We start from the raw sequence: 27,146 nt of genomic DNA, 5'->3' as shown, positions 1-27,146 counted from the left end.
GACAAGTATGGCATACATAAATTATAAACGTATTAATGTATTTCTGTCATTTGCTTTCGAATCTGTTAAAAATGTCTGTGGCGACTTGCATATGTAGGTATGTAACTATATGGAGAGATCAAGCTAAGTGGACAGTGATTTTGATAGCCCCGAAGGTGCAAGTGTTATTTTACACTTGCACCTTCGGGGCTATCAAAATTGCTACCAACTTAGTTTGTTCTAACTCTGTTTGCGATTTCCAATTATTTTTTGCATAAGTACATAATTTTGTAAATCGGATGTCATTGCAGGAGTATTATAATTATTCTTTGCACTGCAATATTATGATGACGTAGAGTGGAAAGAAAAGTACAGTCAGCAATAAAAGCTATAGAGTATGCGTGGAAAGAGAAGAGTCGTGGAATATATTGAGCCCTAATATATTTATAACGGACTTAAATAATTTTAAAATATACGACAGGTTTTTAGTTAAAAGCGCATATAAAATTTTTCAATTTCGCCCAATAGGTAATAAAAAAAGATAAATAATATTTCTCTGCACACTCTGGCAACACCCACAGACACGGCAGTACAACGCTATACGCATTGCGGATCGCTCGCGTACCGCAGTGCCTTCATAATGTTTACAAAACGCACAGTGACATAATTTCAAACCCAGCCAAAACATTCACTTAAAACTGAGGGAAAACCATGTGAAAATAAATGTGGTCGTTAAGGTACGTTTTCAATTTAGCTTAAGGCTGTTTGTCTATTATCTGTGAAGGCACGGCGAAATAATTGCACGATTTGGTATATGCCAAAATTTAGGAGGGTTATATGCAATATTAATATTAACCAATAATTATATTAGATAGGTACTTGGGTCAAAATTATTTTCGTCGTTTTGTTTTTTGTCGTCGAAAGATTTGACGGAGTGGAGCTTTTTTTATGAGATGAAATTTGGAAAAAATATAATATACTTAGCTAGATTTACATATACTTTAATAGCACTCGTTTTTCTTTAGGGAAGACACAATCAAAAGCGTGACAGAGTGGTGAGAAACAAGACAACTAATAGAATTTCGACCCACTTAAGAAATCATCTTGAAATAATTGAATGTTTATCTCTCATCGAAACATGTTTATTATTTTACTATGATCTTCGGCAAGATATTGTTATTTTAAATTTAAGCGCTTGAACTTGAAATAGATTTGTTTCTATTTTGGTCGCCTCGCTTCCTCGCGACCTTGGGTTTCGCAATAATTATCATCGTATCGTCTTAGAGCTATGTGTTGGCCATTTATATACGGAGTTATAAATATTAGTACTATGTAGGCGTATGTTTCGTTTAATATTGGAATATTACTACGTGTGTGGAATATTTTTTACATGCAATAGCCAAATTTACAGAAGGGTTTTATGCAATATTAATATTAACCAAGAATTGGACCCTTAAGAAATAATCTTGAGAACTTTTGGATGTTTTCTATCTCTCTACGATTCTTACATGTATTGATTTTTAACGATGTGTTTATTACTTTTTTATGATCTTCGTCAAGCTATTGTATTTTAAATTTAAGCGCTTGAACTTGAAATAAATTAGTGTCTATTTTGGTCGCCTCGCTTCCTTGCGACCTTGGGTTTCGCAATAATTATCATCGTATCGTCTTAGAGCTATGTCATGGCCATTTATAATTATACGGAGTTGTATTAGAGGTGTATGTTTCGTTTAATACGTCTCTACATGTGTAGACTACTTTTGGATATTAAAATACCAAAATTACAGGAGGGTTTTATGCAATATTAATACTAACCAAGAATTGGACCCTTAACAAATAATCTTGAGAAAACATTAATCAGAAATATGTTCGTTTGACAATGATAAGGCAGTCGTGGTACTTTAACTCGGAGAGTACTTGTTTTAAATTTCCACAGACGTTAAAGTAACCTGAGTCAAGTGTAATTTCCCCGTAGTCATTACTGACGCATTTAGTGACTGGTGTTACATTGTTTCAGTTGTTCTTTATACAGTACTGGGCGGGTTACGAGGTACGAACGTGGCGGAAAGAAAAGAGACGTAGAATGTATTGGATCCCATACATTTCACAACTTCTCTTTCCGCACAGACTCTATCTTATCTTATACCTTTAAACGAGCAATTCTTGTTTATTTATATATATATACATATATATATATAAATTTCAGGGATCTCGGAAACGGCTCTGACGATTTCGATGAAATTTGCTATACGGGGGTTTTCGGGGGCGAAAAATCGATCTAGCTAGGTCTTATCTCTGGGAAAACGCAAATTTTTGAGTTTTTATATGTTTTCCGAGCAAAGCTCGGTCTCCCAGATATTTAATTTGAATAGAGTACCTACGATAACGGGGTAAATGGGGTAATCTTGCTGGTATACACGCTCGCGAATGTTATTTTATAATTTTGTGTGTAGCATCACACAAAACGAATGAATCGATTTCGGTGAAATCATTGAATCAATCAGGTTTAATGACTAGAATGGCAAAGCCTACATTTTAACTGAATTAATAAAATGAGTTGTTTACGAAAAACATAGCCAGGTACAGTCACGCTCCGTGATTGTTACGCCATTCAGGGTTCTTTGGACAATCCATAGCGTAATAAGACTAATAAGTATGGAACAACCAATTTAGCTAGGACCCTAAATGGCGTAACAATCCCGGGGGGTGACTGTATATTCTGTACATATATTAGTACAAATTTAGTATCATAATATAGAGATACCGATATTTTCAACTCACGGCTAGCGGTTTTCAAGAGGCAAGTCGTTAAAGTTCTTGGCCACCGTACTACACAACAACAACAGTAAGCAATTTAACATGTTAAGATCATTTATGTAATTTTATAATTACTTAAGTATGTTTTTAAGATATTTTGTATTTTTTTATAATTTTAGGATAGTTCTTGCTCGTTTTTATTTATTGTTCTTGCTGTGCTCACTTATTTTGGTGGCATTTCTACATAAAGCCTACCACTTTTATTGTAATCATGTATTGAATGTCGTCTGTATAGTGTGCCTTATAAATAAAATAAAATATTAAGCTTTTCAGAAGCTTTATTAACTAATAATGATAAATTTCTACGCGTTACATTCGGGGTTCGGGTGTATTGTATATTTTTTTCGTGTACGTAATTTTCACAGAGTAAGGTTAAATAAATAATAAATATACCTACTAAATATTTGGGGACAATTTTACACAGATTGACCTAGCCCCAAACTAAGCAAGGCTTGTACTATGCGTGTAATGCGTGCTAGGCGGCGATATACCTATACATACCTACTTATACAGGGTGCTTCCTGTAACAGAAGCAATAAATTGAACTAAAGGCTGTACTCCTCAAACTGACCGTTTAATTTTTTGCTCCTGTTACATGCTACACCCGGTATATTCGTGATGAATACATGCCCTTACTGGTATTCGAATATTCATCATATTTTTTCCTATTCGAATATTCATCAAGTTTTTCATTTTTACCTAAAATATACAGGACATATCGACAGACTAACAAACAATGTACCTATTTCCTTTAAGAGTTTTGCCATAATAATTAGTTACTCACAATCTTATTTATACATATAATATAACATAATACATTTAAACAATAGCCCATTAAAACGTGCCAATGAGTATTGGCATTTGTCTTATACATTATTTGATATGAACATTCATTTTATTGTATCACATATCTGCTCATATCTACCATATGGTTTCATTTACTTCACACGACATGATAATAGTGGTTATCTGTACCCGTACCATGAGTCACTGACAGTGTCAGAACTGACATATACGCTAACATCTACGTAATTTACTTTCACATCTCGCTCGCACTAATATGCGAGTACGAGCGATATGCATAGAATGTAAGTTACGCTAACGCTAGCGAAGATATGCCAAACTGGTGGTAGTCTAGCCCATTGACGTATATCTCAGGAATGACCTTACGTTACGGACAATAAATACGTATAGGGCATGAATGGGGCCAGTACAGCGGTGTGACACCGTTACAACGCGATTGGTTGAAGAGTTCGCATCACGCGCGCGATTGGTCGCAACTAGTTGCGTTAGACTGCACGATTGGCTCGAATGCGTGAGTGACACCGCTGAACTACAATAAGTATATTTATAGTAGAACCATTTTTAGGGTTCCGTACCCAAAGGGTAAAAACGGGACCCTATTACTAAGACTCCGCTGTCCGTCCGTCCGTCCGCCCGTCCGTCCGTCTGTCACCAGGCTGTATCTCACGAACCGTGATAGCTAGACAGTTGAAATTTTCACAGATGATGTATTTCTGTTGCCGCTATAACAACAAATACTAAAAACAGAATAAAATAAAGATTTAAGTGGGGCTCCCATACAACAAACGTGATTTTTGATCGAAGTTAAGCAACGTCGGGCGGGGTCAGTACTTGGATGGGTGACCGTTTTTTTGCTTGTTTTGCTCTATTTTTTGTTGATGGTGCGGAACCCTCCGTGCGCGAGTCCGACTCGCACTTGGCCGGTTTTTTTGGTACCCGGAAGCACAGAATAAATAATAGTACTAGGTACAGAAGATTTAATCTCTAACAAAACGCGTCTATTACGATAGATATGACCACTAGGTGGCGTGGCGCAAGCGCGAGCAGGCGCCCGTTCCGTAGCGGTGCGCGGCAACTACTATGGCTGGACACCAAAATTGGTGTGGGCGGCATGTACTTGTAGGTACGCGACGAAATCGCGGGGTGAGTCACGCCTGCCGTAAAGGGGCCCACTGATTAACAGTCCGCCGGACGGTATCGGCCTGTCAGTTGTTCGGAACTGTCAACTTTCTGTTCTAACTGACAGGACGTTACCGTCCGGCGGACCTGTAATCAGTGGGCCCCTTTAGGCCCGTCCTGAGATAGGTATACGTCAATGGCCTAGCCACACTGTGTACCTACTTAAACGGGGCGTGGTATAAAACGTGAACAATGCTCATGATTGCCCTGGGTAAACACCTACGAGTATAAATAGCAGACCTCATTATTTGTGTATATACAGGGTGTCCAGCGCACAGTGAACGCCATACAGGTGGATAACAATTTTCTGTTTTTAGACTATAAACTCATGCATATATTTAAGTACATGACAATCTACAAATATAGTATATTTTCTATAATGTAAATATCTAACCAAAATAGGGACTAGTTTTGTATGGAGAAGCGGTCGTCTCCTTTCCTCTTAACTTTCTGATGTCCACAGGAAAGAACAAGTTAACCATACAATAAAATGTGTATGACCCACGGCCATATCCAAATTAAGCTTCTTCTCTGAAGCCCGTATAAGGTACAGTATGTTCTGTAATTTTAACTTATTTTACGGTCCTCACAAAAATTTTAGAAAATTTAAAAATCTATGGGAATGTGTTCAGGACTATCCCTCCCAAATTTCACGAGTATTTGTCAGCGCGAAAAAAAGTTATCATGGAAAAACAGAAAATTCACTTTTGGTACAGTCGCCATCAGATATATCGGAGCGGCCAAGGTGTTCACATTATCTGAACACGCACTCTATTATAGTGATGGGTAGGACATCAATTTAAAATGAGTTTGTATGAGTACCTCATTTTCTAAAATGAGGTGTTACAATGTCTTACTTCAAATGAGGTGAGGTACTAGCATATTTTCAGCGTCGACTATTCCATTAATTCCAACGGCGACAAAAATATTTAATGTATATACATATTTATGTATTCATCACTTCCTTTATAAATAAATAAATAGTAACATTTAATTGGAGTGCAATTCTGGAGGTTAAGAATAGAACTTTTAAGAGAAAGATAATTTTAGAATCAAGGAAATTAATAGAGGAGTGAAGTAAGACATTTTTGCGGTACGAAGTACTACGACAAATTAACAAAATGAGTGGTACAAATGAGGTGCCTCACGAGTGAGCGACTCAACACTACACTCTAACGCCCTGACAATAATAGAGGCGCGTTCAGATATTTGTGAGCGCCTCAGTCGCTCCGATATATCTAATAGCGACTGTACCTACTTTTAATAAATAAAATCAAAAAAATCCCTTAAACATGATATTGCCGATTTTTAGAAGCAATTTCCATATTTTTAGCTTTTGTGCAAAATTTGTTACAAATGTTTAAAGTACATTTTGGACCTGTATTCGTGTTTTTTTTAATGCATCGAGAGTCAAAAACTCAGGATTCGAATCGATAGAGTCCGTCGAGAAAGGCCTCAAGATTGCTAAGTAGGCAGCCGTATTGTGATCTAAAAACCGGCCAAGTGCGAGTCGGACTCGCGCACGAAGAGTTCCGTACCATTACGCAAAAAACGGTAAAAAAATCACGTTTATTATATGGGAGCTCCACTTAAATATTTGTTTTATTTTGTTTTTAGTACTTATTTGTAGTTATAGCGGCCACAGTCTAGCTATCACGGTTCATGAGTTACAGCCTGGTAACAGACGGACAGCGGAGTCTTAGTAATAGGGTCCGCGTTTTTACCCTTTGGTAAGGAATCTTAATAAAGCGCTACGACTTTAAAAAATTCCGCTCTCTGAACCTACTGCACCTTAATCAACAATAAAAATAACCCTTCCCGTAGTCAAGTAATAATAAGTAATAACCCATTGCATAGAAAATATGCCATTCTCAACCAAAAGGGTACTTATTGTCGGTTGTCAATAAGGCGCTATTTCTATATAGCTTCAATTTGAAATTAACCTTATCGACAACCGACAATGTGGTACCTTTGGTTAATAACGTCACAAATGTCTTCCACCTATGTGACCTTAACAACCCATCCGTGAACACAAGAAACTTCATAATAGTGGGAAAAACCGCTTCCACACCATTATACACCGTATTTATAAGAGGCTAAAGTTCTGTTTACTTACTACGGATCGTCGGTCTAATGGTCTAATTTGGTTGACACTGTTCCCTAGAGAGATCTAATACGATTAGGCGAACCGAGAACCTAGGTCAGATCTAGAATCTAGATCACATAGATTTTCCTTAATCAATCCAGCTTTCTGGGGGCTAATTCGTAATAAAATATTATGTATGATACACTTTTAGTCTTATTGTAAAGGGGCCCACTGATTAACAGTCTGCCGGACGATATTGGCCTGTCAGTTGTTCGGAGCTGTCAACTTTTTGATCTAACTGACAGGCCGATATTGTCCGGCGGACTATTAATCAGTGCAATGGGCCCCTTTAGTTTGTTTTTTTAGCTTTACGGATTTAATAAACAATGTGGGAGATTTTTACAAGCTTTTATTTAACCTGCCCTTTTAGTCTCCTGTTAGTATGTATGTGAGTTTGTTGGTTTGTTAGTTAATGTGGGTCACGGATTTTTTTCATGTCCATGAGGAAACAACACAACAACCCACGAAACCAGTTCGCGTCGGACTCAAAAATTAAATTCATTTTAAACATTGACGTATATATCTCAGGACGCGCCTTACGAGCACTAAAAATGGTATTTACATATTATCATCCCGCGATCAGAAAGGGATTAGAAATAACAGATTTCCATACACTTACGTCAAAATCAATATGGATTGACAGCTATCTCAATCCCTTTCTAATCGCGATTCAGTAATACTCATGAATCTATATATATAAATGCAAGTGTCCTGACTGACTGACTGACTGACTGATTCATCAACGCAGAGCCGAAACTACAAAAGCTAGAAAGTTGAAATTTGCACACTAGGTTGCATTTATAAAGTGTATAAGAGATAAGAAGCGATTTTGAAAAATTCAACCCCTAAGGGGGTTAAAAAGGGGATGAAAGGTTGTATGGGGTACAAGTTTTATTTTAAGCTAGGAATTTGAAACTTTGTAAAAATGTATTATATTAAAAAACAAGAAAACTAATTTCAGCGTTTTTGAAAATTCATCCCCCAAGGTGGTGAAAAAGGGGTTGAAAGTTTGTATGGAGATCAAATATTTTTGTGAGTGTGGGACTTGAAACTTTGTATATGGGGATATTATTATAAGACAAGAAAAGTAATTTTAGCGTTTTTGAAAATTCATCCCCTAACAGGGTTAAAAAGGGGTTGAAAGATTGAATCCATTACAAATGCTTTGAAACTTCTTAGAAAGGCATAATAGCCGATTACAAAATAAAGTAATTGCGACGTTTTTGGAAATTCAACCCCTAAGGGGGTTAAAAAGGGGATGAAAGTTCGTCTTGGGGTGCAAATTTCATTTTAAGCTAGGAACTTGAGATTTTGCAAATAGATATTAAATTTAAATACAAGAAAACTAATTTCAGCGTTTTTGAAAATTCATCCCCTAAGGTGGTGAAAAAAGGGTTGAAAGTTTGTATGGATATCAAACATTTTTTCGAGCGCGGGACTTGAATCTTTGTATTTGGGGATATTATTAAAAGACAGGAAAAGTAATTTCAGCGTTTTGTAAAATTCATCCCCTAACAGGGTTAAAAAGAGGTTGAAAGTTTGTATGTGGTTCAAATTTTATTTTAAGTTAGGTACTTGAAAGTTCGTAAAAAGATATAATATTAAAATACAAGAAATCTAATTTCAGCGTTTTTGAAAATTCATCCCCTAAGGTGGTGAAAAAAGGGTTGAAAGTTTGTATGGATATCAAAATTTTTTTCGAAAGCGGGACTTGAATATTTGTATTTGGGGATATTATTAAAAGACAGGAAAAGTAATTTCAGCGTTTTGTAGAATTCATCCCCTAACAGGGTTAAAAAGGGGTTGAAAGTTTGAATCCATAACAAATGCTTTTGTTGCAAATACGTTTTTGGAAATTCAACCCCTAAGGGGGTTAAAAAGGGGATGAAAGTTCGTCTTGGGGTGCAAATTTCATTTTAAGCTAGGAACTTGATACTTTGCAAATAGATATTAAATTTAAATACAAGAAAACTTATTTCAGCGTTTTTGAAAATTCATCCCCTAAGGTGGTGAAAAAAGGGTTGAAAGTTTATATGGATATCAAACATTTTTTCGAGCGCGGGACTTGAATCTTTGTATTTGGGGATATTATTAAAAGACAGGAAAAGTAATTTCAGCGTTTTGTAAAATTCATCCCCTAACAGGGTTAAAAAGAGGTTGAAAGTTTGTATGTGGTTCAAATTTTATTTTAAGCTAGGTACTTGAAAGTTCGTAAAAAGATATATTATTAAAATACAAGAAAACTAATTTTTGCGTTTTTGAAAATGTATCCCGTAAGGTGGTAAAAAAGGGGTTGAAAGTTTGTATGGATATCAAACATTTTTTCGAACGCGGGACTTGAATCTTTGTATTTGGGGATATTATTAAAAGACAGGAAAAGTAATTTCAGCGTTTTGTAAAATTCATCCCCTAACAGGGTTAAAAAGGGGTTGAAAGTTTGAATCCATAACAAATGCTTTGAAACTTCTTAGAAAGGCATAATAGCCGATTACAAAATAAAGTAATTGCAACGTTTTCGGAAATTCAACCCCTAAGGGATTTAAAAAGGGGATGAAAGTTCGTCTTGGGGTGCAAATTTTATTTTAAGGTAGGAACTTGAAAATTTGCAAAAATATATTAAATTTAAACACAAGAAAACTAATTTCAGCTTTTTTGAAAATTCATCCCCTAAGGTGACGAGAAAGGGGTTGAAAGTTTGTATGGATATCAAAAATTTTTTTGAGCGCGGGATTTGAATTTGTATTTGGGGATATTATTAGAAGACAATACAAGTAATTTCAGCGTTTTGTAAAATTCATCCCCTAACAGGTTTAAAAAGGGGTTGAAAGTTTGTACAGGGTACAAATTTTATTTTAAGCTAGGAAACTTCATAAAAAGGTATTATTTTAAACCGGAAAAAAAAAATTCAGCGTTTTTGAAAATTTATATCTCAAGGTGGTGAAAAAGGGGTTGAAAGTTTGTATGGAGTTCAAACATTTTTATGAGAACGGGCTTGAATCTTTGTACAGAGGCATATTATTAGAATACAAGAAAAGTAATTTCAGCGTTTTTTAAAATTCATCCCCTAAAATGGTTTAAAAGGGGTTGAAAATTTATATAGGGTTCAAATTTTATTTACTTCAAACTTCGTAAATAGGTAGTTAGGTAAATAGAGGACATGAAAATCTTCTAAGGGGTTTGAGAGGGATTATGTCGAGAACAATTTTATTTAGCTAGGGGCTAGAAACTTCGTACGTTGTGAAAGACAAGTCTCATGCGTTGTATAATATTAATAATTAACTAATGATTAACCGGCCTACTGCAATATTTTGCTGCATAATGTTCTAAGCTAATGTAGAATATATAACCACCAATATACAAATCCACGCGTACGAAGTCGCGGACAACAGCTAGTCTAGTATAACTGGATTGGGCATGAGTGGTGGGGATAACTGACAGAACGGGATAGTCTTATGTGTCTTTCAGTAGGAGTAGCAGCGAAAGCGCTATTATTGTTTGTCCTTGTCACAGTCTCACATCTTGTTTTATTCCCCACCGTAAATTGACCACCGTGATTGGTCGAATTCATTTGTTGCCCACCATAACAAATAAATTCGACCAATCATAGCGTTGCAATGCGACGCTATGATTGGTCGAATTTATATGTTTTGTCCCTCACGGAGGCACGCGTAGACCACTTCTATAGGATGCTACCTTCTATGGTAATACTAGTTCAGCGGTGTCACTCACGATTTCGAGCCAATCTTGCAGTCTAACGCAACTAGTTGCGACTAATCGCGCGCGTGATGCGAACTCATCAACCAATCGCGTTGTAGCGGTGTCACACCGCTGTACTGGCCCCATTCATGCATCATTCTTATTGCCCGTAAAGCCCATCCTGATATATACGTCAATGATTTTAAATTATTTTTCCTTAACATAGTTATGATATTTAGGTAGAGTATATTTTCTTCCTTTAGTAGCCATTTACTTTATGGCTCTCTGAAATGCTTAGATATAGGTACCTCTTAGGTATCGGTAGTTTATCCTTCGCGGACATTTAAAAATGAACGAAATCTTTTTTCTGGTACAGTCAGCAGCAGAAGTTGCTAAACAGGCCAGGTGTTCAAAATGATCTTGACGCGACTTTATTATTAAGAGAATAAGAGCGTGCCAAGGTAATTTTGAAGACCTCTCCCGCTTAGCAACTTTTGCTACTGACTGTACCTACATCTGTGCAAGTATTAAGATGTTTCATTCCACTTACCCGTCATCAACTCCAAATTTTGTAAACATTGTCGTTTTTGAGCTTGAATCGCCTCGTGCTGATTTTTACTAGTGTAAAATTATTCGTCATGCGGAGAAGTAACTCCCGCGCGCTGGTTTTGTAAGGTTTCACTCACCATGTTTTTTCCGTTCATCACAAAACACAACGAATATTTAAACGATTTTGATAACCACATACCCATAGAAATAGTATGTACAAGCGTCAGCGATGACATTAATGTCTGTGCATATACCAGCATAGAGAATGACATTTACTGACTGCTAAAAAACGACTCTGTTCGGAAATGTATTGGGCCCCATACATTCCACGACTCTTCTCTTTCCGCACAAACCTAGTGTCTAGTCTAGTGCTTATATTCTGTTTGGGTCTGGCTGGAAACACGCAACAAACACCATCGACAAGGACAAAAATCTCGCGACGACGGAGCCCTAATATCAATGTCATTTTGAAAGTTATTTTATATTTATTTGTGTTTGTTTATTTCTGATCTGTGTTTTTATTAGTATGTAATGTAAAACATTGTAAGTCCTATTTTAATACTATTTATTTACTGTCGATGGCTTCAACCCCGCATGCCGATAGCCAGCACAACACCCATTCACAACCAGCCGCGGTGTCGCCAAGGTGTCGCCGAGATGTCGCTCGATGATTAAATTCAATGCCCTCATTGCCCGGCCCCAAAACTCTCAAAAGGGTGCCGAGGTCTCATCATCACATCACATCTACCTAGATAAGTGTCACAAACCCATCTTCAGCCAAATTCCCATAATCAAGCTCCAGCACCGATCAAATACCAATCTTTCGGATATACTAAGCTCTTTAAAAAAATAATGGGCACGGCATTATTAAACGTATTCCACGAGGTGCAAGACCTACCTTTGCAAACCATTAATCAAAGTCCATTGACGACTGCGTCAATGAAAATTCAGTATCAAGCTGAGAATAATTCTTACCATTCGTTTACAATATTTTGAACGTAAATAAAGACACAGTAAATCTTTAACCTCCAAAATTAAATAAAACTGCACCCGCCCTCACAACATAGACACAGACTATAACGATAACACTTACCATTTCAAACCCAGCCAGATCGAGAAGTTAATTGAATCAAAAATAAACGTTGGAGACCATAAACCTTAAATGCGCTGCTCAACTTCTTTTTTCTTTGCTCCAGACTCCTCAAAAAAATCTGACTGCCCTACAAAGTAAACATGCGCCCGCAGTATCCAACTTTCCCGATCCTCCTAACTCAGCCGTACCATGCCTACAATGCTCGGAAGACGCAATCGTTCCAGCCCCGAAAGCCAGGTACGGAGGCGCCCTGTTGACAGAGATTCTGCGGTGAACCCGTCTACACACAAGTTCATTCCCACCTCTTAAACTTTTGCTCGGCCAGGCAGGAAAAAGCACGCATTCTGGCTGTGTCAGAAAGAGAATCTGGTTCCTGGTTACACGCTCTCCCTTCCTAAATCTTTGGAACATTGCTAGATAACAATACCCTCAGGCTGGCTGTCGGTAGCTAACATAGTCTCACCCCATTGCTGCCCCTGCGGAACTTCTGTGCACAGTCTTGGACACCACGGTCTGCCGTGTTCTAAACGTCTGCCTCAATGACATCCTCCGTCGGGCCTTCATCAGCGCCAACGTTCCACCTCCTGAACTCGCGCCTCGCGCGTGACGATGTCAAGAGAACCGAAGAAATGACCCTAGTTCCCGAGAGTAGGACGATCCCTTAATTGTGACGCAACATGTGTGGACACCCTGGCACCGTCTCACCTCGGCTCAACGTCATTGAGAGCGGGCGGGGCGGCCTTAGCTACCGAAGCAGCAAAATGTCGCAAATCCTACATATAAATACACATAATCCTACAAATCTCACAGACCTTGCGGCATTCGCAGTCGAAACTCTGGGACCGTGGTGTCCAAGGGCACACAAACTAATATTATGGCAGCTCTCAAAAAAATCATCGGGGTCACTGGGGACCATAGGACTTATTTAATCCAGTTTTTTTTGCTTTAAATAATATGACGATTATTACGAAAACTAAAAGAACGTCATTTTTCTGTGAACGGCGTGGCATGTATGTAAATCTTGTAAGTATTATTGCTTTTTACACAAAGGCCGCCATACAAACGATACTCCTGTTTGTCCTCAGGCGCAGACTGAAGCACATGGTGCCAGCGCGGTGCTCGGGCGTGCGCCGGCGCACCCTGCTCGCGCTGTTGGCGCTGGCCGCGTTAGCGTTGCTGGCGCTGAGCTCCGGAGGCAGTAAGTACAAACCTGAGGTCAAACCGCACACTAACGTCTTCCGAGCGTCGGCGTCTAACCAACTCTATGGCTGCTGCTTGACGCAACGTTGGCGCAACGCGCAGCGACGCCATTTTCCATAGCGCTGACTAGACGCCGACGCTCAAAAGACGCCCTATAAGTAGAATTATTAGGCCATGGACTGGACGCGGCGCGGGGAGCGGCAAATCAAGGCCGTCCATCGCAGTCCTCTGGCTAAATGAGCCATATAATTAGTCGCCTAGGCTATTCATTAAACGCCGGCATCTAATTTGATGCCTAGGCCGATAGTTAATTGAACTGGGATTACTCAACGTTTCATAACTTGGCGTATTGAAAGCCATCCCTTTGAAAACGACTGGTTCACTCAGGTGATTTAGATTCATCAATGTCCTATTTAACTATTTAAATTAAAACACTACCTCTGTACACGAGTTCCGCCGATCCCGAGGAGCACACAATCACATAAAACACACACACATTTTTGTACATTGTACAGATGTAGTGCATAAATTCATTATTTTCCATCGTTTTTTCACGGAAACGTACGAACGTGTCTTGCTGTTTCAGTCAGTCTCGGTAAAAAAGTCCTGAGGTTGACTGAAGTGGCATGACAAATACGAACGTTTCCGAGAAAATACGATGGAAAACAATTATATGCACTACATCTGTAATTAGGCACGCTTTACACCTTAAACTCTACATGGTCAATTGGTCATTAAATAATATTATGATGGTGTTTAACTTGTTAGGTAGCGTGAAAACATTTGTTTGAACAATATAATAGTTCTCATTTGGTATTTTTTTCGTGTTCAAGTGACATGACGTAAGAGACACATTAGTTGCGTTTTGTTTACATACTTAGGTACAATGTAAATATGTGAAATATGTGCACGAGTTGTGTGACTTCAGATTGTTTAAAACTAGATTTTATTTAATAGTAGTTTATGCAACAGTGATATAATAAGGGTTCTTAAAATTCAAGGGTCGAAGTTACAAAACGAGACGTAGTCGAGTTTTGTAAAAAAAGACCCGAGAATTTTAAGAACCAATTATGAGCTGTTGCATACATTACTTTTTCTATGACAGCTGCAGCAAAAAAAAAAAAAAAAAAAAAAAAAAAAAAAAAAAAAAAAAAAAAGTTATTATTAAAACAAAAAGAGATTATTAAAAAAAAAGAGTTATTATTAAAAAAAAGAGTTGTTATTTAAAAAAAATTGAGTTATTATTTAAAAAAAAAAGAGTTATTATTTAAAAAAAAAAAGAGTTATTATTGTAAATGAAAACATACCTCTTTCAATCAAGATGATCGGAACTTGTATCTTTAAAAAAAATAAAGCAGTTGTATTATACTCATAAGATGACTGCTAGCAGTCATCTTATGAGCCTATAGACAAAGCATTCAAATGACATTGCTTTAGATATCACTGTCAGTCATTTAATTGACACATTTGAGTGCTGGAGTAGAAAAAACATTTTATTTGACTATAAAACGCACATTATTGCTACATAGGTTTAGCGACACTATCTCAGGGCCAAATAGGATCTTGTCAGATTTTAACAAACTGCCGTATTCGAACTTCAAGATATTCGCAAGAGACGACACGTACTAGATCCATTCTAGATACGTTATAGTTTAGATTTCAACTAGTTCTCTTTTGCAGCGCAATTCGGGCAACCAATGTCACTTTTACGATAGATCGTGTTAGATATCTATTAGATGTGAATTAGATCTCTAAGTAATAATCTTGTGGAAATCGGACAAAAGTATCTCCAGAATCGCGGAAATGTCATGTCAGGTTAGATCTTAAACATATCGTTATCGTATCTTGGCGATGTCTAATAGATATCTATTACAAAATCCGAATCGGGCCCTAAGTGCAGTCGGCAAAGCTATTAGATTGGCACCCCTGCAATCATTCAGTGGGGGTCAGGGCCGGGGATCCTTTTTAACGTCTATCTGGTATCGTCTTGGGTCGTCCCATTCGTTTTTCGTCAAGTTTTTTAATTAGTCCTATTCTGCTTTCGTCACTCATTCTACATTGAAAGCCACTGACGATTGTGACGAATGTAGAATGGGTCACGAAAGCGGAATAGGACTAATTTAAGAACTTGACGAAATACGAATGGGACGACCCAAGATGATACCGTCTATCCCATCTATACATTCTATGATATTAACTGGTTTGGTTTGACGTACGAGTAAATAAATGTATTTTCTTTCTTTCTTTTTTTCTTTCTTATTTGTATGCAAGCTAAGCTAATAGCTTTCCTGACTGCATTTACTTGCGTAATTGACATAAAACAATAAATAATAAATAAAATAATTTTATTTCAAGCTTTCGCTCTTATCACACTCTATGCATATATGCAAAGTGCGCTAGCGATTCGCCAAATCTGGCTCAGTAAGCGTGTAACAGGTAACAGTACACGTGTAACAGTACACGTGTAATGCGCGTGCGCACCAACCCTATCCAGTCTTACAGTACCGCCTAAACAAGTTTCGCTGCGTGTCCTCTATCCAGGAGTAGAAAAAGGGTACGCTGGTGTACACGGTGACCCCGTGGGACTCCATCCGCCAGGACACCAGCCCCGCCAGCCGCTGGTCCCGAGGCCGCGCTAGTGGGCCTCCGGAGTCACCACTGGAAACAATACAAAACATTTATTTATTTAAACTTTATTGCACGAAATACAAATAAAATGTACAAATGGCGGACTTAATGCCTAAAGGCATTCTCTACCAGTCAACCATAGGGCTAAACAGAGATGTAATAAAAATGGTGCGAGAAGAAAAGTAAGACATTCATTCGAAAAGTTACCGTAAAATGTGCCACTGGGCCCACTGGGTAATATTGCTTCAACAGTTTTTATACTTACATGAAAACTATATCGCAATCTATAGATGGTCAAACAAATCTTGTCAGTAAAAAAAGGCGCGAAATTCAAATTTCTATACATTTTTCAAATTTGCCGCCTTTTTCTACTGACAAGATTTGGTTGACCCTGCAGTTATAATTAGTTTTTCGGAAATATATGTCAGTGTCAAAAGTGAAATTTTCGTTTGAGGAAACGTCAGTTTTGACACTGACATAAGTATCTGATCCATTATCATATCTATATAGACGTAATATTTGACGTAAGTATCTTAAGGGGCCCACTGATTACCAGTCCGCCGGACGATATCGGCCTGTCACTCCTGTCAGTTGTTCGGAGCTGTCAACTTTTTGTTCTAACTGACAGGCCGATATCGTCCGGCGGACTGTTAATCAGTGGGCCCCTTTAGTTCGAATCGGGCCGTCAGTTCAAACAGTTGACAGTGACAGTTGACAGTCAGACGGTAACAATAGTTCGAGACTTATAACAAGCTTCGCTTTGTAAACTAAAGAAGTACCTACCTAGTTATTAATTATAGTTAATAGTAAGCTTGCAACTTTGAGCTAATGCCGAACCCTGAACAGTATTTCATTGAAATGCAGTGAATAGGGAATATTACGCGAAACTCTGCGTAGGGAGCGCCACTCCCACAATTAGTCACAATCTAAGGGTCTACCGCAAACGGGAGAGTCGAAATTTTGTTATCTAACCTCTCTATCACTCTTGCATATTCGAGCGATAAAGAGGCAGATCTAGCCGAGTTTCGATTTCGCGTTTCCCGGTAGGCCCTTTGTAAACAAACCGCCTTGATGTATCAATGTCATATTTTATTGTCTGTGAAAAATTGTCAAGAAACAGTTTAAGCAAGGCCCCAACGTTGTCATTTCTCAGTACAAAATTTATCCGTCAAACCGTAGCCATTTTGGTGGTGGGCAAGCTTTGTATGTGTGCGTTAAAATGTGTATGTGTGGGTTTATTGCACGTTTTTAGGGATGTGGACTTGTCGATTTTAATCGTGTTATATATCGATACTCTCTACACAGCGGAACGGAATAGCGATTAATTGAAGCTTCGATATCTTCACTAAAAATAAACACCCTGGAAATGCTAATGGATAATTAATATTTTATAAAATAATAATAAACTCAATTATTGCGAAAAACATATTTTATTTGGTTTTAATGTAACTTTTATATATGTGGCGTTCCATGCCTCCTTTAGACAATAATTCAAATAATTATAACGGGGTCATAATTAAGAATAACTTAAAAAAACTTCTAAATTAATGTTTACAAGGATAAATTCTATATCTGGTTTAATTTATCGCCCGTTTTGGATTTACACACTGTATATAGAGTTATGTTATAATGGTTATCTGTTCATTTTAGGTAGTTTAAATCCTTTCAAGTAAAATTTAAATTGTAAATAGGCCGTATAGTTTATCTATATCACTTTATCGACGTGGCCACATGCCTTTGGTTCCTCATTGTAAATCTTACATAAAATGTGTCTGTGTTTGTGAGGCTATGGTGACAGATGGCTTAGGCTTCATCTTTAAAAATAATACATCTATGAGTTTAAGGCGCAGTATGTAGTATGTATAAGTTACTCTATGGTTTAGGAAAGGCGCTAGTGCTGCACTCTGGCGGCAAATACTCCCTATTGCTGAAGGATCTCTTTGCGTGCCCATTGAGCTATTATTACTTTATTATTTCAATATCTGGGACACCGAGCTTTGCTCGGAAAACATGTAAAAACTCAAAAATGAGCGTTTTCCCAGAGATAAAACCTAGCTAGATCGATTTTTCGGCCCTATAAAAACCCCCATCTAGCAAATCTCATCGAAATCGTTAGAGCCGTTCCCGAGATTCGCGAAATATATATACATATAAATAAATAAATAAATATACAAGAATTGCTCGTTTAAAGTTATAAGATAAGATAAGATATAGATAAGCCATACCAAATAATGAAATTGTCGCCATCGCAACCTGTAGGCGGGGGGAGTGGGGCTGGTGGTCTCTGTGCCATTTCTATACGTGCGATAGTAGGCGCCGGGCCTATTAATTACCTAATTAGTAACTATAATTACCTACTTACCTAAAAGCGTACTCCGTTGAGTTGACCTCCCCATGTTTGGTACCGCAAATAATTCCCGGCGCTTGTTCAGTCTCGTCAATATACTGGTAGCATAGGTCCTGGTTCAGAAGCGTCTGGTCCAGGCTTTTCAGGAACTCACTGCCAGGGGAATCCGACTAGAATTAAAAATAATGTTCAATAAAAAAAGACGGAATTCACCAAAACGGTATCAAACGCCATTAAAGTTATTTAGGGTGATTTAAGGAGTATCCTCAATTCCTAATGGATCCCATCATATCAGAACTAGATTATGACAAAAATGGAATCAATCTGTCGAAATGACGGAGTTCTGAGGTGAAAAACATAAAAAAAAACATGCTACCGAATTTAGAGCCTCTTCGTTTTGGAATTTGGTAATCACTTAATGGTAATCTGAAGTAGATGTCATATAACTAAAAAAAACATGACCAAAGGTATTGCCCGATATTGGATCGGAGCTGGCATATCTTCATCTTTCTCAGCTACCGCCAAAATCTGTTGCGTAAAGTAAAGGCACATTATACTCGGCCTTATAGTATGAATTGCATACCTACTATAGGATACTCCAGAAAGTTATAGTGCTGTCATGAAGGCCAGGATGCAGTTGAAGAAGATATAACGATCTTACCCCAAATCTGCCCCAGCCAGCCACCGCCAACCCCCCTTCTTGCCCCATATACCGTTCCATCTCCTTATTCATCAGCACCACCTTCTTAACTGTATGAGAGAACTGCACTGGATTCGCGAGGAACATGATCCCTATATCGTAGTATACGTCATCAGGATCATAATTTTCGTGGGTCGTGTAATCTAACATGTCCCGACGCATGGTCGCTCTTCGGTGGAGACGGTGGCCCATGTAGATGACGTATTTGATTCTGGAAGTTGAAGAGTCACTTTCATCCACCGGACATGGTGATTAGTAGTCTGTGGAAAGAGAAGAGTCGTGGAATGTAAGGGAATCGATATATTCTACGACTCTCCTCTTTCCGCACGGAATCTACCGGAAAATGTGTCCAATTTGCTACAAGATTTGTTCCGAAATTAGAGATATATTTTTATTTTCGAAATTCGGATGTTTTATAGACATTTTGTAGTCTTAAGAGCTTCTTAAGAACTAAGCAAATCACTTTAAAACATTCTTATACATACTTACTATTTAATGCAAACTTTAGCAAGCGTCTTATAGAGAAATTGCTTTTATATTTCAACAGGAGCTATAACTTTATGTAGAGAATTAATTTTGAGGCAGGCAACATCTCTGTATTTGGCCAATTTTGCATGTCTTGCCGCAGTAAACATAGAAAGTTAAAAGAAATATTGAAACATTTTTACGCGAACACGGCAAAGTGCCTACTTGGCCATAAAATAACAGGTAAAATATTAGTATTTAATTTGCTAGTTAGGGTAGAATAATAATATAAGAATAAGAATGATTTATTGCGGTACTGTGTACATTTGTAGATGGTAATCATGGTACAATGACATTGTGATATCATATCAGCGTCTGCTGCCATGACATTGGAAGCATTTTTCCCCTTGTTATGTTATATGGCATATCTATAGCTATAACATCATTGATGGTAATGGTATAATGTAACACTTACTGCCCGATATCCTTCTTTCTATTGGTGACGTCATCAAGGCAGTGGGCCGCCGTCAAAATGGTCTGAGAGCTTATAAGCGACCCTCCGCACGCAGCTACCTGGGTCATACACAATTGCAGGTTATGGAGCGTTCCATTAAAGTGGCACTTACCTAATACTAGTTTTTTGGTACTTGAAGGTTCTAGCCGATTTTATAGATCGTCAGGTGATAGTGAAAACTCACTAAACTAATTAATATTACTAGTGGCTCTGTTAGCTTGCGATAAGCCTAAATAAAAATTATGTTCAGAAACTAAAATCACAGCGAACTCACAACTCTCACAAGTCTTAAGCGCCCAAGTCCTTTGTGCCATTTCTCGCCATTTTGAACATTTTGCTTACCCACTATGAAGCCTACCTGCTTTCCCACTATGAAGCCTGTCACCTAGCTGGTCATGATGGACAACAGGTATGCCAGTATGGTTGGTTTCTAACCTACCGATTCACGTCCCTTATCTGCAAGCAGGTAGGCTATGTAGGGCCACTCCCTCATGTTGGCTTGCTGCCCTCCCACTATGAAGCCTGTCACCAAGCTGGTCATGATGGACAATAGGTATGCCAGCATGGTTGATGTCTAACCTACCGAGTTACGTCCCTTATATGCAAGCAGGTAGGCTATGAAAGGCCACTCCCTCATGTTGGCTTGCTGGCCTCCCACTATGAAACCTGTCACCTTGCTGGTCATGATGGACAACAGGTATGCCAGCATGGTTGGTGTCTAACCTACCGATTCGCGTCCCTTATGTGCAAGCAGGTAGGCTATGAAGGGCCACTCCCTCATGTTGGCTTGCTGCCCTCCCACTATAAAGCCTGTCATCTTGCTGGAAACTGTCGTGAATGTCGTGATGGATAGCGATAGGAGAAGGTATGCCAACATGGCTGATGCTTAAAATTCTGAAAAATAATTTTTTTTGGAAAACATATAAAGATTATATTTTTATCCTGAGCTATCGCTACTTATGGCAATATTATAATGTGCGTAAATACGTCATGTGTAGTCAAATAAATTGTCAGTATAGTATGATTTTTCTCAAATGATTTTTACGCCTAAAACCCTGATTTGTTAACCAAAAGCCATTGTTTCTTTTGTGTGAGCGATGGGCTCCCGTGTTGTGCGCGTGGCAAAGCAACAATGTCGTTTAAAAAGCTGCTGTATCGTGGTAGTTTTAAGGTTCAAATTTATGTAATAATATGACCGCTCGCCTACAGTGAAATGAACGATTTTTAGGGTTCCGTACCCAAAGGGTAAAAACGGGACCCTATTACTAAGACTCCGCTGTCCGTCCGTCCGTCCGTCCGTCCGTCTGTCACCAGGCTGTATCTCACGAACCGTGATAGCTAGACAGTTGAAATTTTCACAGATGATGTATTTCTGTTGCCGCTATAACAACAAATACTAAAAACAGAATAAAATAGAGATTTAAGTGGGGCTCCCATACAACAAACGTGATTTTTGACCGAAGTTAAGCAACGTCGGGCGGGGTCAGTACTTGGATGGGTGACCGTTTTTTTTGCTTGTTTTGCTCTATTTTTGTTGATGGTGCGGAACCCTCCGTGCGCGAGTCCGACTCGCACTTGGCCGGTCTTATTTTAGTATAATATTTTTCTTCATACTCGGATAAGTCAAACTGTCCGATTTTGGTATGAAGAAAAGGCAATAGGGTAGATATTTCCTAAGAGGGTAGAGTGGATTTAAGCGATTGAATTTAAGATGATTTAAGATGGATTTAAGAGAGTTTGAAGTTAAGCGACTCATATCTAATTAACTTACAATGAAGGGGCCCACAGATTACCAGTTCGCCGAACGATATCAGCCTGTCAGTTATTCGGAACTGTCACCTTTTGATGTCGTCCGGCACACTGGTAATCTGTGGGCCCCTTAACACTCGGTAAATAATAACCAACCTGATAAAAATATATAACAAAATAAAACCGTTTAAAAACGATTCGTACAGCAAAGTTCTTGCCAAACGAACCGACTATATATGTGGGGCATTATCGATGAAAAGGGACCTTATTGTAGATGGCGCTTACGCCGCACAGCATCGAGTGGCATTGTATTTATAGCGTAACCGCCATCAGGGATCGGAACCGGTTTTTTGCAAAAACATCGAAATAACCATATTTTTCGAATTATTTTATACTCGACATGTAGGGCTCAGTTGTGTGTTTAAGTAACGACTTCGTATTATTAGATTGCCCAATTAGAAATGAAGTAATTAGCAAAGAACGAAAAAATACCGTTTCAGTTCCCATACAAAAAATACCGGTATCCGATCCCTGACCGCCATCGACAATAAGGTCTCTTTTCGTGGATAACGTCACATAATTAGACTAATTTCAATTACTCCAAGACCTACATCCAATGGTTGTCACGGAGACTATTAGGCACTGAAGCCACTCCACTCCAATTAATTACGGTTAATGGTGATTAAATTGGAACAGTCCATTTGATTGGATTTAATTTGCATTAGATGATAATGTGGGACTAATAATCTATCGTACGGGTATGTCTATTTCATTCGTGTTGCTTTCGAGGGGCGTATTAGTTAGGTATGCGCTGGTGGTCTAGCGGTAAGAGCGTGCGACTTTCAATCCGGAGGTCGCTGGTTCAAAACCCGGCTCGTACCAATGAGGTTTTCGTGAAATAACATTTGATATTATGTTGCTTTTTGGTGAAAAACGGACTAATCCCAATAAGGCCTAGTTTTCCCTCTGGGTTGGAAGGTCAGATGGTATTCGCTTTCATAAAAATTACTCCCTACGTCAATTTTTGGGATTAGTTATCAAGCGGACTCCAGGCTCCCATGAGTAAATATACCTCTCGCGAATGATGGTCCCTATGACAGTTCCTTCAACTCTTTTGGCTGACTTCAATGTTACATTTCTAAATAAATGGATGAGCTAAGCTTCCAAAAAATGTCTGCAAACATTAAACACTATAGGTAGGTACCTACATATAAAAATGAACTGTCATAGTCATAGCCATCATTCGGCGCGAGAGCTATAAGGTAGGTAACGTACTAGTGCTCGACATGCTAATGCGATAGATGACACCCTGCTGTCACCTCTATTGACAATGACTTAAGTTTCAAGATCACATGTACTAGGACTACCTAGTTGCAGTTGGCGTGCAGTAAACGTGCTGTTCCCATACAAATTGCAGTCGGGTTGCTGTCCGTCTGTATCGGCCCTTAGTCTGCTGGCTCAACGCACTACACCTTATTTATTTTCCTTCACACAATTAGTTTCCTTGCTCACTTCTGCATGGTTGATTGGGGTCTGATGATGATTCATTGATTCCTAGTTAACATAATTATCATAGTGCTATAAAAAGTACGTCATTTGCTAATTGATCCTGAAGCAGGACAAGTGCCAACCAAATTCTCTTGAAATTAAGACTTTTTGACGATATAAATTCTTAATTTCCAGTGGATTTGGTTGTTAGAAAAGGTTTAAATCAGAATCGGTCTCCAGGTTATAAATAAGACAACGCAACATTTTTTTTATTTTCTGCAATGTTTCTGGTAAAGCGCGAGCTGCGTTTCGTTTATCCAGTCGAAATATTCGGCCACGCTGGTGAACACCGTTACCCCGCTGTCCTCGTGACGAAAGGACACTATGCCAAGTTGGTAGTGGCTAGCCCGTTTCACAAGTGGCCCGCCGGAGTCTCCACTGAAAAATAAAATATACACTTTATGCCAAAAATCCATTTCATGCCAAACATGCCTTAAGGTCAATGTTGCTAATTCCGTCCATGAGCGTATATTTCTTTGATTTTCAATCGTAGGAAAAAAACATCAACTTTTGATTGCTGAAACTAAAAGCAATCGCTACTTTGTCGATGAAATTATCAATTTTGTCCGTTGTTCGAGAAAAACTCTAGTAGACGAAAAAGTCCCTATGACGGCATTAGCCACATTGACCTTACATCATTTTGGAAAAGAGCTGATACTCTTTAAACGGCTGCATCGATTTCTATCAAACATAGCTAGGAACCAGGGAACGCAACGCAAGGAAACTCGCTTTCACATACAAAAAAAAACTTTAAGATTGGGCTTTTGCTGACCTGCCATGTTTAACATATATTATATAACAATGTCTGTAAGTACATATATGTTATCGAGACAGGCGATGACTCGCCGCTGAGAAAATGTGCCCCCATTGTGTAATTATTACGTCCTGAATTTTTATGTCGACGTTCGACGATATAATTAACTTTTATTATGATAAATCTACTTGATATTATTAAACAGAATAACCCTCTGTTATTATGAGTCTTTTTATTATGACGTTTATGAGGTTTTTCATACTCATTGTCATGATTCGAGACTTGATTAGGCTGAATTATTGTTATTGACTATATTACCTATAAGCATATTCCTCGGATGGCGCTGTACACACCACCAGATTGACATTTATAAATGGGATCTGGCGATTGCAATCTTTGGCGGCTATAGCTTTCACTTTTGCTGCCTTGAGTTTGAGACTTGTTGGGCTATACATACTGGGACCGGTCTGAAATCCAAAGTACCATTAAGTTGCCTAATTTGCTTCACACTAGGCAAATGTGCTCCAACCGGGTCAGAGACCATCATTCGACGCGAGAGGGCTCATAAATGCACCACCATCAGCCTGGTCAAATGCCTATCCCTCTTTAGACTGAACCTTCTAATAAACAGTATCTTGATTAAATGAACTGTAAAAAGACCATTTTTTGACTCAAGAGGTATCATAAATGACTTACCTTACCCCAACCGGCCACCATCAAACGCTTATCCCTATTTACACTGAACCGCCTATTAAACAGTAAAACCTTCTTCACATTGGGCACAAATTTGACCGGAGAATAGAGGAACATGACGCCTATGTCTGCTATCACGTCTTGGTTGTCCGGGTCGTATTCTCGTGGGGTATTATAGTCTATTACTCTACGCGCCATGGAGGCTTTGCGGTGTAAGGAGTGGCCCATGAATATTGTGAAGCTAAAACTGAAAATTGTTTGTAAATTAGAAAGATGTGGGTTTCGTATGGGTATTGGATGTTGTTTTCATGTCAGAAAATGATGTAACTTCATATGATATTGTATTGAAAACCGGCCAAATGCGAGTCCAACTCGCGCACGAAGGGTTCCGTACCATTACGCAAAAACGGCAATAGAATCACGTTTGTTGTAAATATGGGACCTTACTTAAATATCTATTTTATTCTGTTTTTAGTATTTGTCGATATAACGGCAACAGAAATACATCATCTGTAAAAAATTCATTTGTCTAGCTATCACGGTTCATGAGATATAGCCTGGTGACAGACAGACGGACAGACGTACAGTGGAGTCTTAGTAATAGGGTCCCGTTTGTACCCTTTGGGCACGGAACCCGAAAAATGATCAACAAAAAGATACGATACACAGGTAAATAGGGAAGTATATTTTGCGCTTCGCTTTTGCAACGCCTAAAACCTTAGTTACCATAGACTTGCAGTGAATTCCTTTAGAGTTCCAGTAATTCCACGACTTTGCAAAATAGAAACATTAGAAACACTCACTCGTCCATTTTACTTTTGTTATCCGTGACATCGTCCAGACAATGGGCTGCTGTTAAAACGGTCTGCGAACTAAGAAGAGATCCCCCGCACGCCGCAACCATCATACGGCTACTGGTTGTTTGTATGAACGTTATGAAAGGCCAACGGCTTATGGATACCTCTCTCCCTCCCACTATAAACCCTTTCATCTCGGATTTTGCACATGAAAATGGCAGAATAAGGATTAGTAACGTTATGAAGTTCATTTTACCTACAAATTAAAGTCAATAAGCGTAAGTTTGGCTGGCCTTCACAATTCACAAACACTAATCAATGTGTAAGCAGGCTTCAAGTGGTAAGGCCATCCACACTTACCCGTATGATATACACATATAGCGATTTTAACGATAACGTTTAAAAAAAAAGGTCCTGGCGTGTGCACTTACTGGCGAAAAAAAGCTCGCTAAGTGACTGGTCCCAAAAAACCCGGAATTTTAGATAGGTATTACAATTTTTGATACTAATTCACCACATATTGACTCATACTTCTTAAAAGTATGCTTTGTTTGTAAAGACATTTAATCAGTCAGTTAAGAAAATGGTAATTTGTGGGTAATTGAAAAAATAATTACAATGTACCACAAAATAGTTATTTAATGATCGATAAAATTTGTCGAATGTAGCTTCGGTATAATTATTGGTGATAAAATTAAGGGTATATGCGGTGTCATGTTCTGTTTTGGAAAACGTAGAAGAGCAATTTTACTAACGCGAAAAAACTGCAATTAGTAGTAGTAGGAGGGTATGGAGACTTAGAAGGTCGGGCACGTTGTGTGTAAAAAAAATTCTTCAAATTTTTCCTAATCAGAACAAGATTCCGAATATGCCCTTAAACGGATCACCATTATTTTTGTTACACCTTGTGTATATCGGCAGCCGATCGTAATACCAGGCAGATCATGAAGTTCCTAGGCATATCGTGAAACGTGAAAATTCTGTCTCTTTCCCTGAGTCGCTCCTATTTCCGGACAGTTTGAAGCAACCTAACGAACCTATCCTACCTATCTGTTAGTTTAATGTCACTACCATCAAAACATTATACAGGAACATTACGATCTGCCTGATCTTACGATCTGCCGCCGACAGATACATATATTATTATTATATGATTGTAAGTAAAAATAATCATGTCAAACTTAAAGGTATTTTTTTTAATTGCCGTAAACGATAACATATACATACAAGTATGTCGTTCTTTTAGGCATAACTTGCGTTACCTATTTTCATGTTTAAAAAATAGGTCCCTATAATGTTGTAAAAGGAGACATATTTAAAAGACGAATACTACTTATATCAATCGTTACCAAATGTAATACGTTAGTTAACCAAAACATTTAATGCACATTATGCCGGAACCACACTTCGCTATGCGTTATTTGTTATGCGCGTTATTCGGCCGCATACGACGAAGTGTGGAGGGTTCATTCGTCTATATTTGCTATA

At 38.3% G+C, this 27,146-nt stretch overlaps 3 protein-coding genes across 3 annotated transcripts in view; 1 reads left to right on the top strand and 2 right to left on the bottom strand.

Moving 5' to 3' along the window:
• Positions 1-536: 536 nt before the first annotated feature.
• The window catches only part of LOC134661728 (alpha-1,3-mannosyl-glycoprotein 4-beta-N-acetylglucosaminyltransferase A-like), a 53,165-nt gene continuing 26,555 nt past the window's right edge, over positions 537-27,146 (top strand). Inside the window, 2 exon segments of the mRNA XM_063517907.1 lie at positions 537-716; positions 13,349-13,461. Coding sequence (XP_063373977.1) covers positions 703-716; positions 13,349-13,461 — 127 coding nt within the window. The 5' untranslated portion in view covers positions 537-702.
• Positions 15,950-20,948, bottom strand: LOC134661574 (serine protease 44-like). Its single transcript, XM_063517702.1, has 5 exons — positions 20,845-20,948; positions 20,079-20,176; positions 19,100-19,349; positions 18,454-18,608; positions 15,950-16,121 (listed from the first exon to the last, which is right to left on the bottom strand). The coding sequence occupies exons 1-5, from the start codon at positions 20,932-20,934 to the stop codon at positions 15,950-15,952; spliced, it is 765 nt and encodes a 254-aa protein (XP_063373772.1). The 5' UTR covers positions 20,935-20,948.
• LOC134661572 (serine protease 7-like) lies at positions 23,624-25,765 on the bottom strand. Its single transcript, XM_063517701.1, has 4 exons — positions 25,665-25,765; positions 24,865-25,108; positions 24,487-24,635; positions 23,624-23,792 (listed from the first exon to the last, which is right to left on the bottom strand). Exons 1-4 carry the CDS (start codon positions 25,763-25,765, stop codon positions 23,624-23,626), a joined length of 663 nt encoding a protein of 220 aa, XP_063373771.1.

This window comes from Cydia amplana, chromosome Z (genome assembly GCF_948474715.1).
Source record: "Cydia amplana chromosome Z, ilCydAmpl1.1, whole genome shotgun sequence".
Lineage (NCBI taxonomy): Eukaryota > Metazoa > Arthropoda > Insecta > Lepidoptera > Tortricidae > Cydia > Cydia amplana.
The sequence above is the reverse complement of the archived record's forward strand: the minus strand, read 5'-3'. Positions and strand labels throughout refer to the sequence as shown.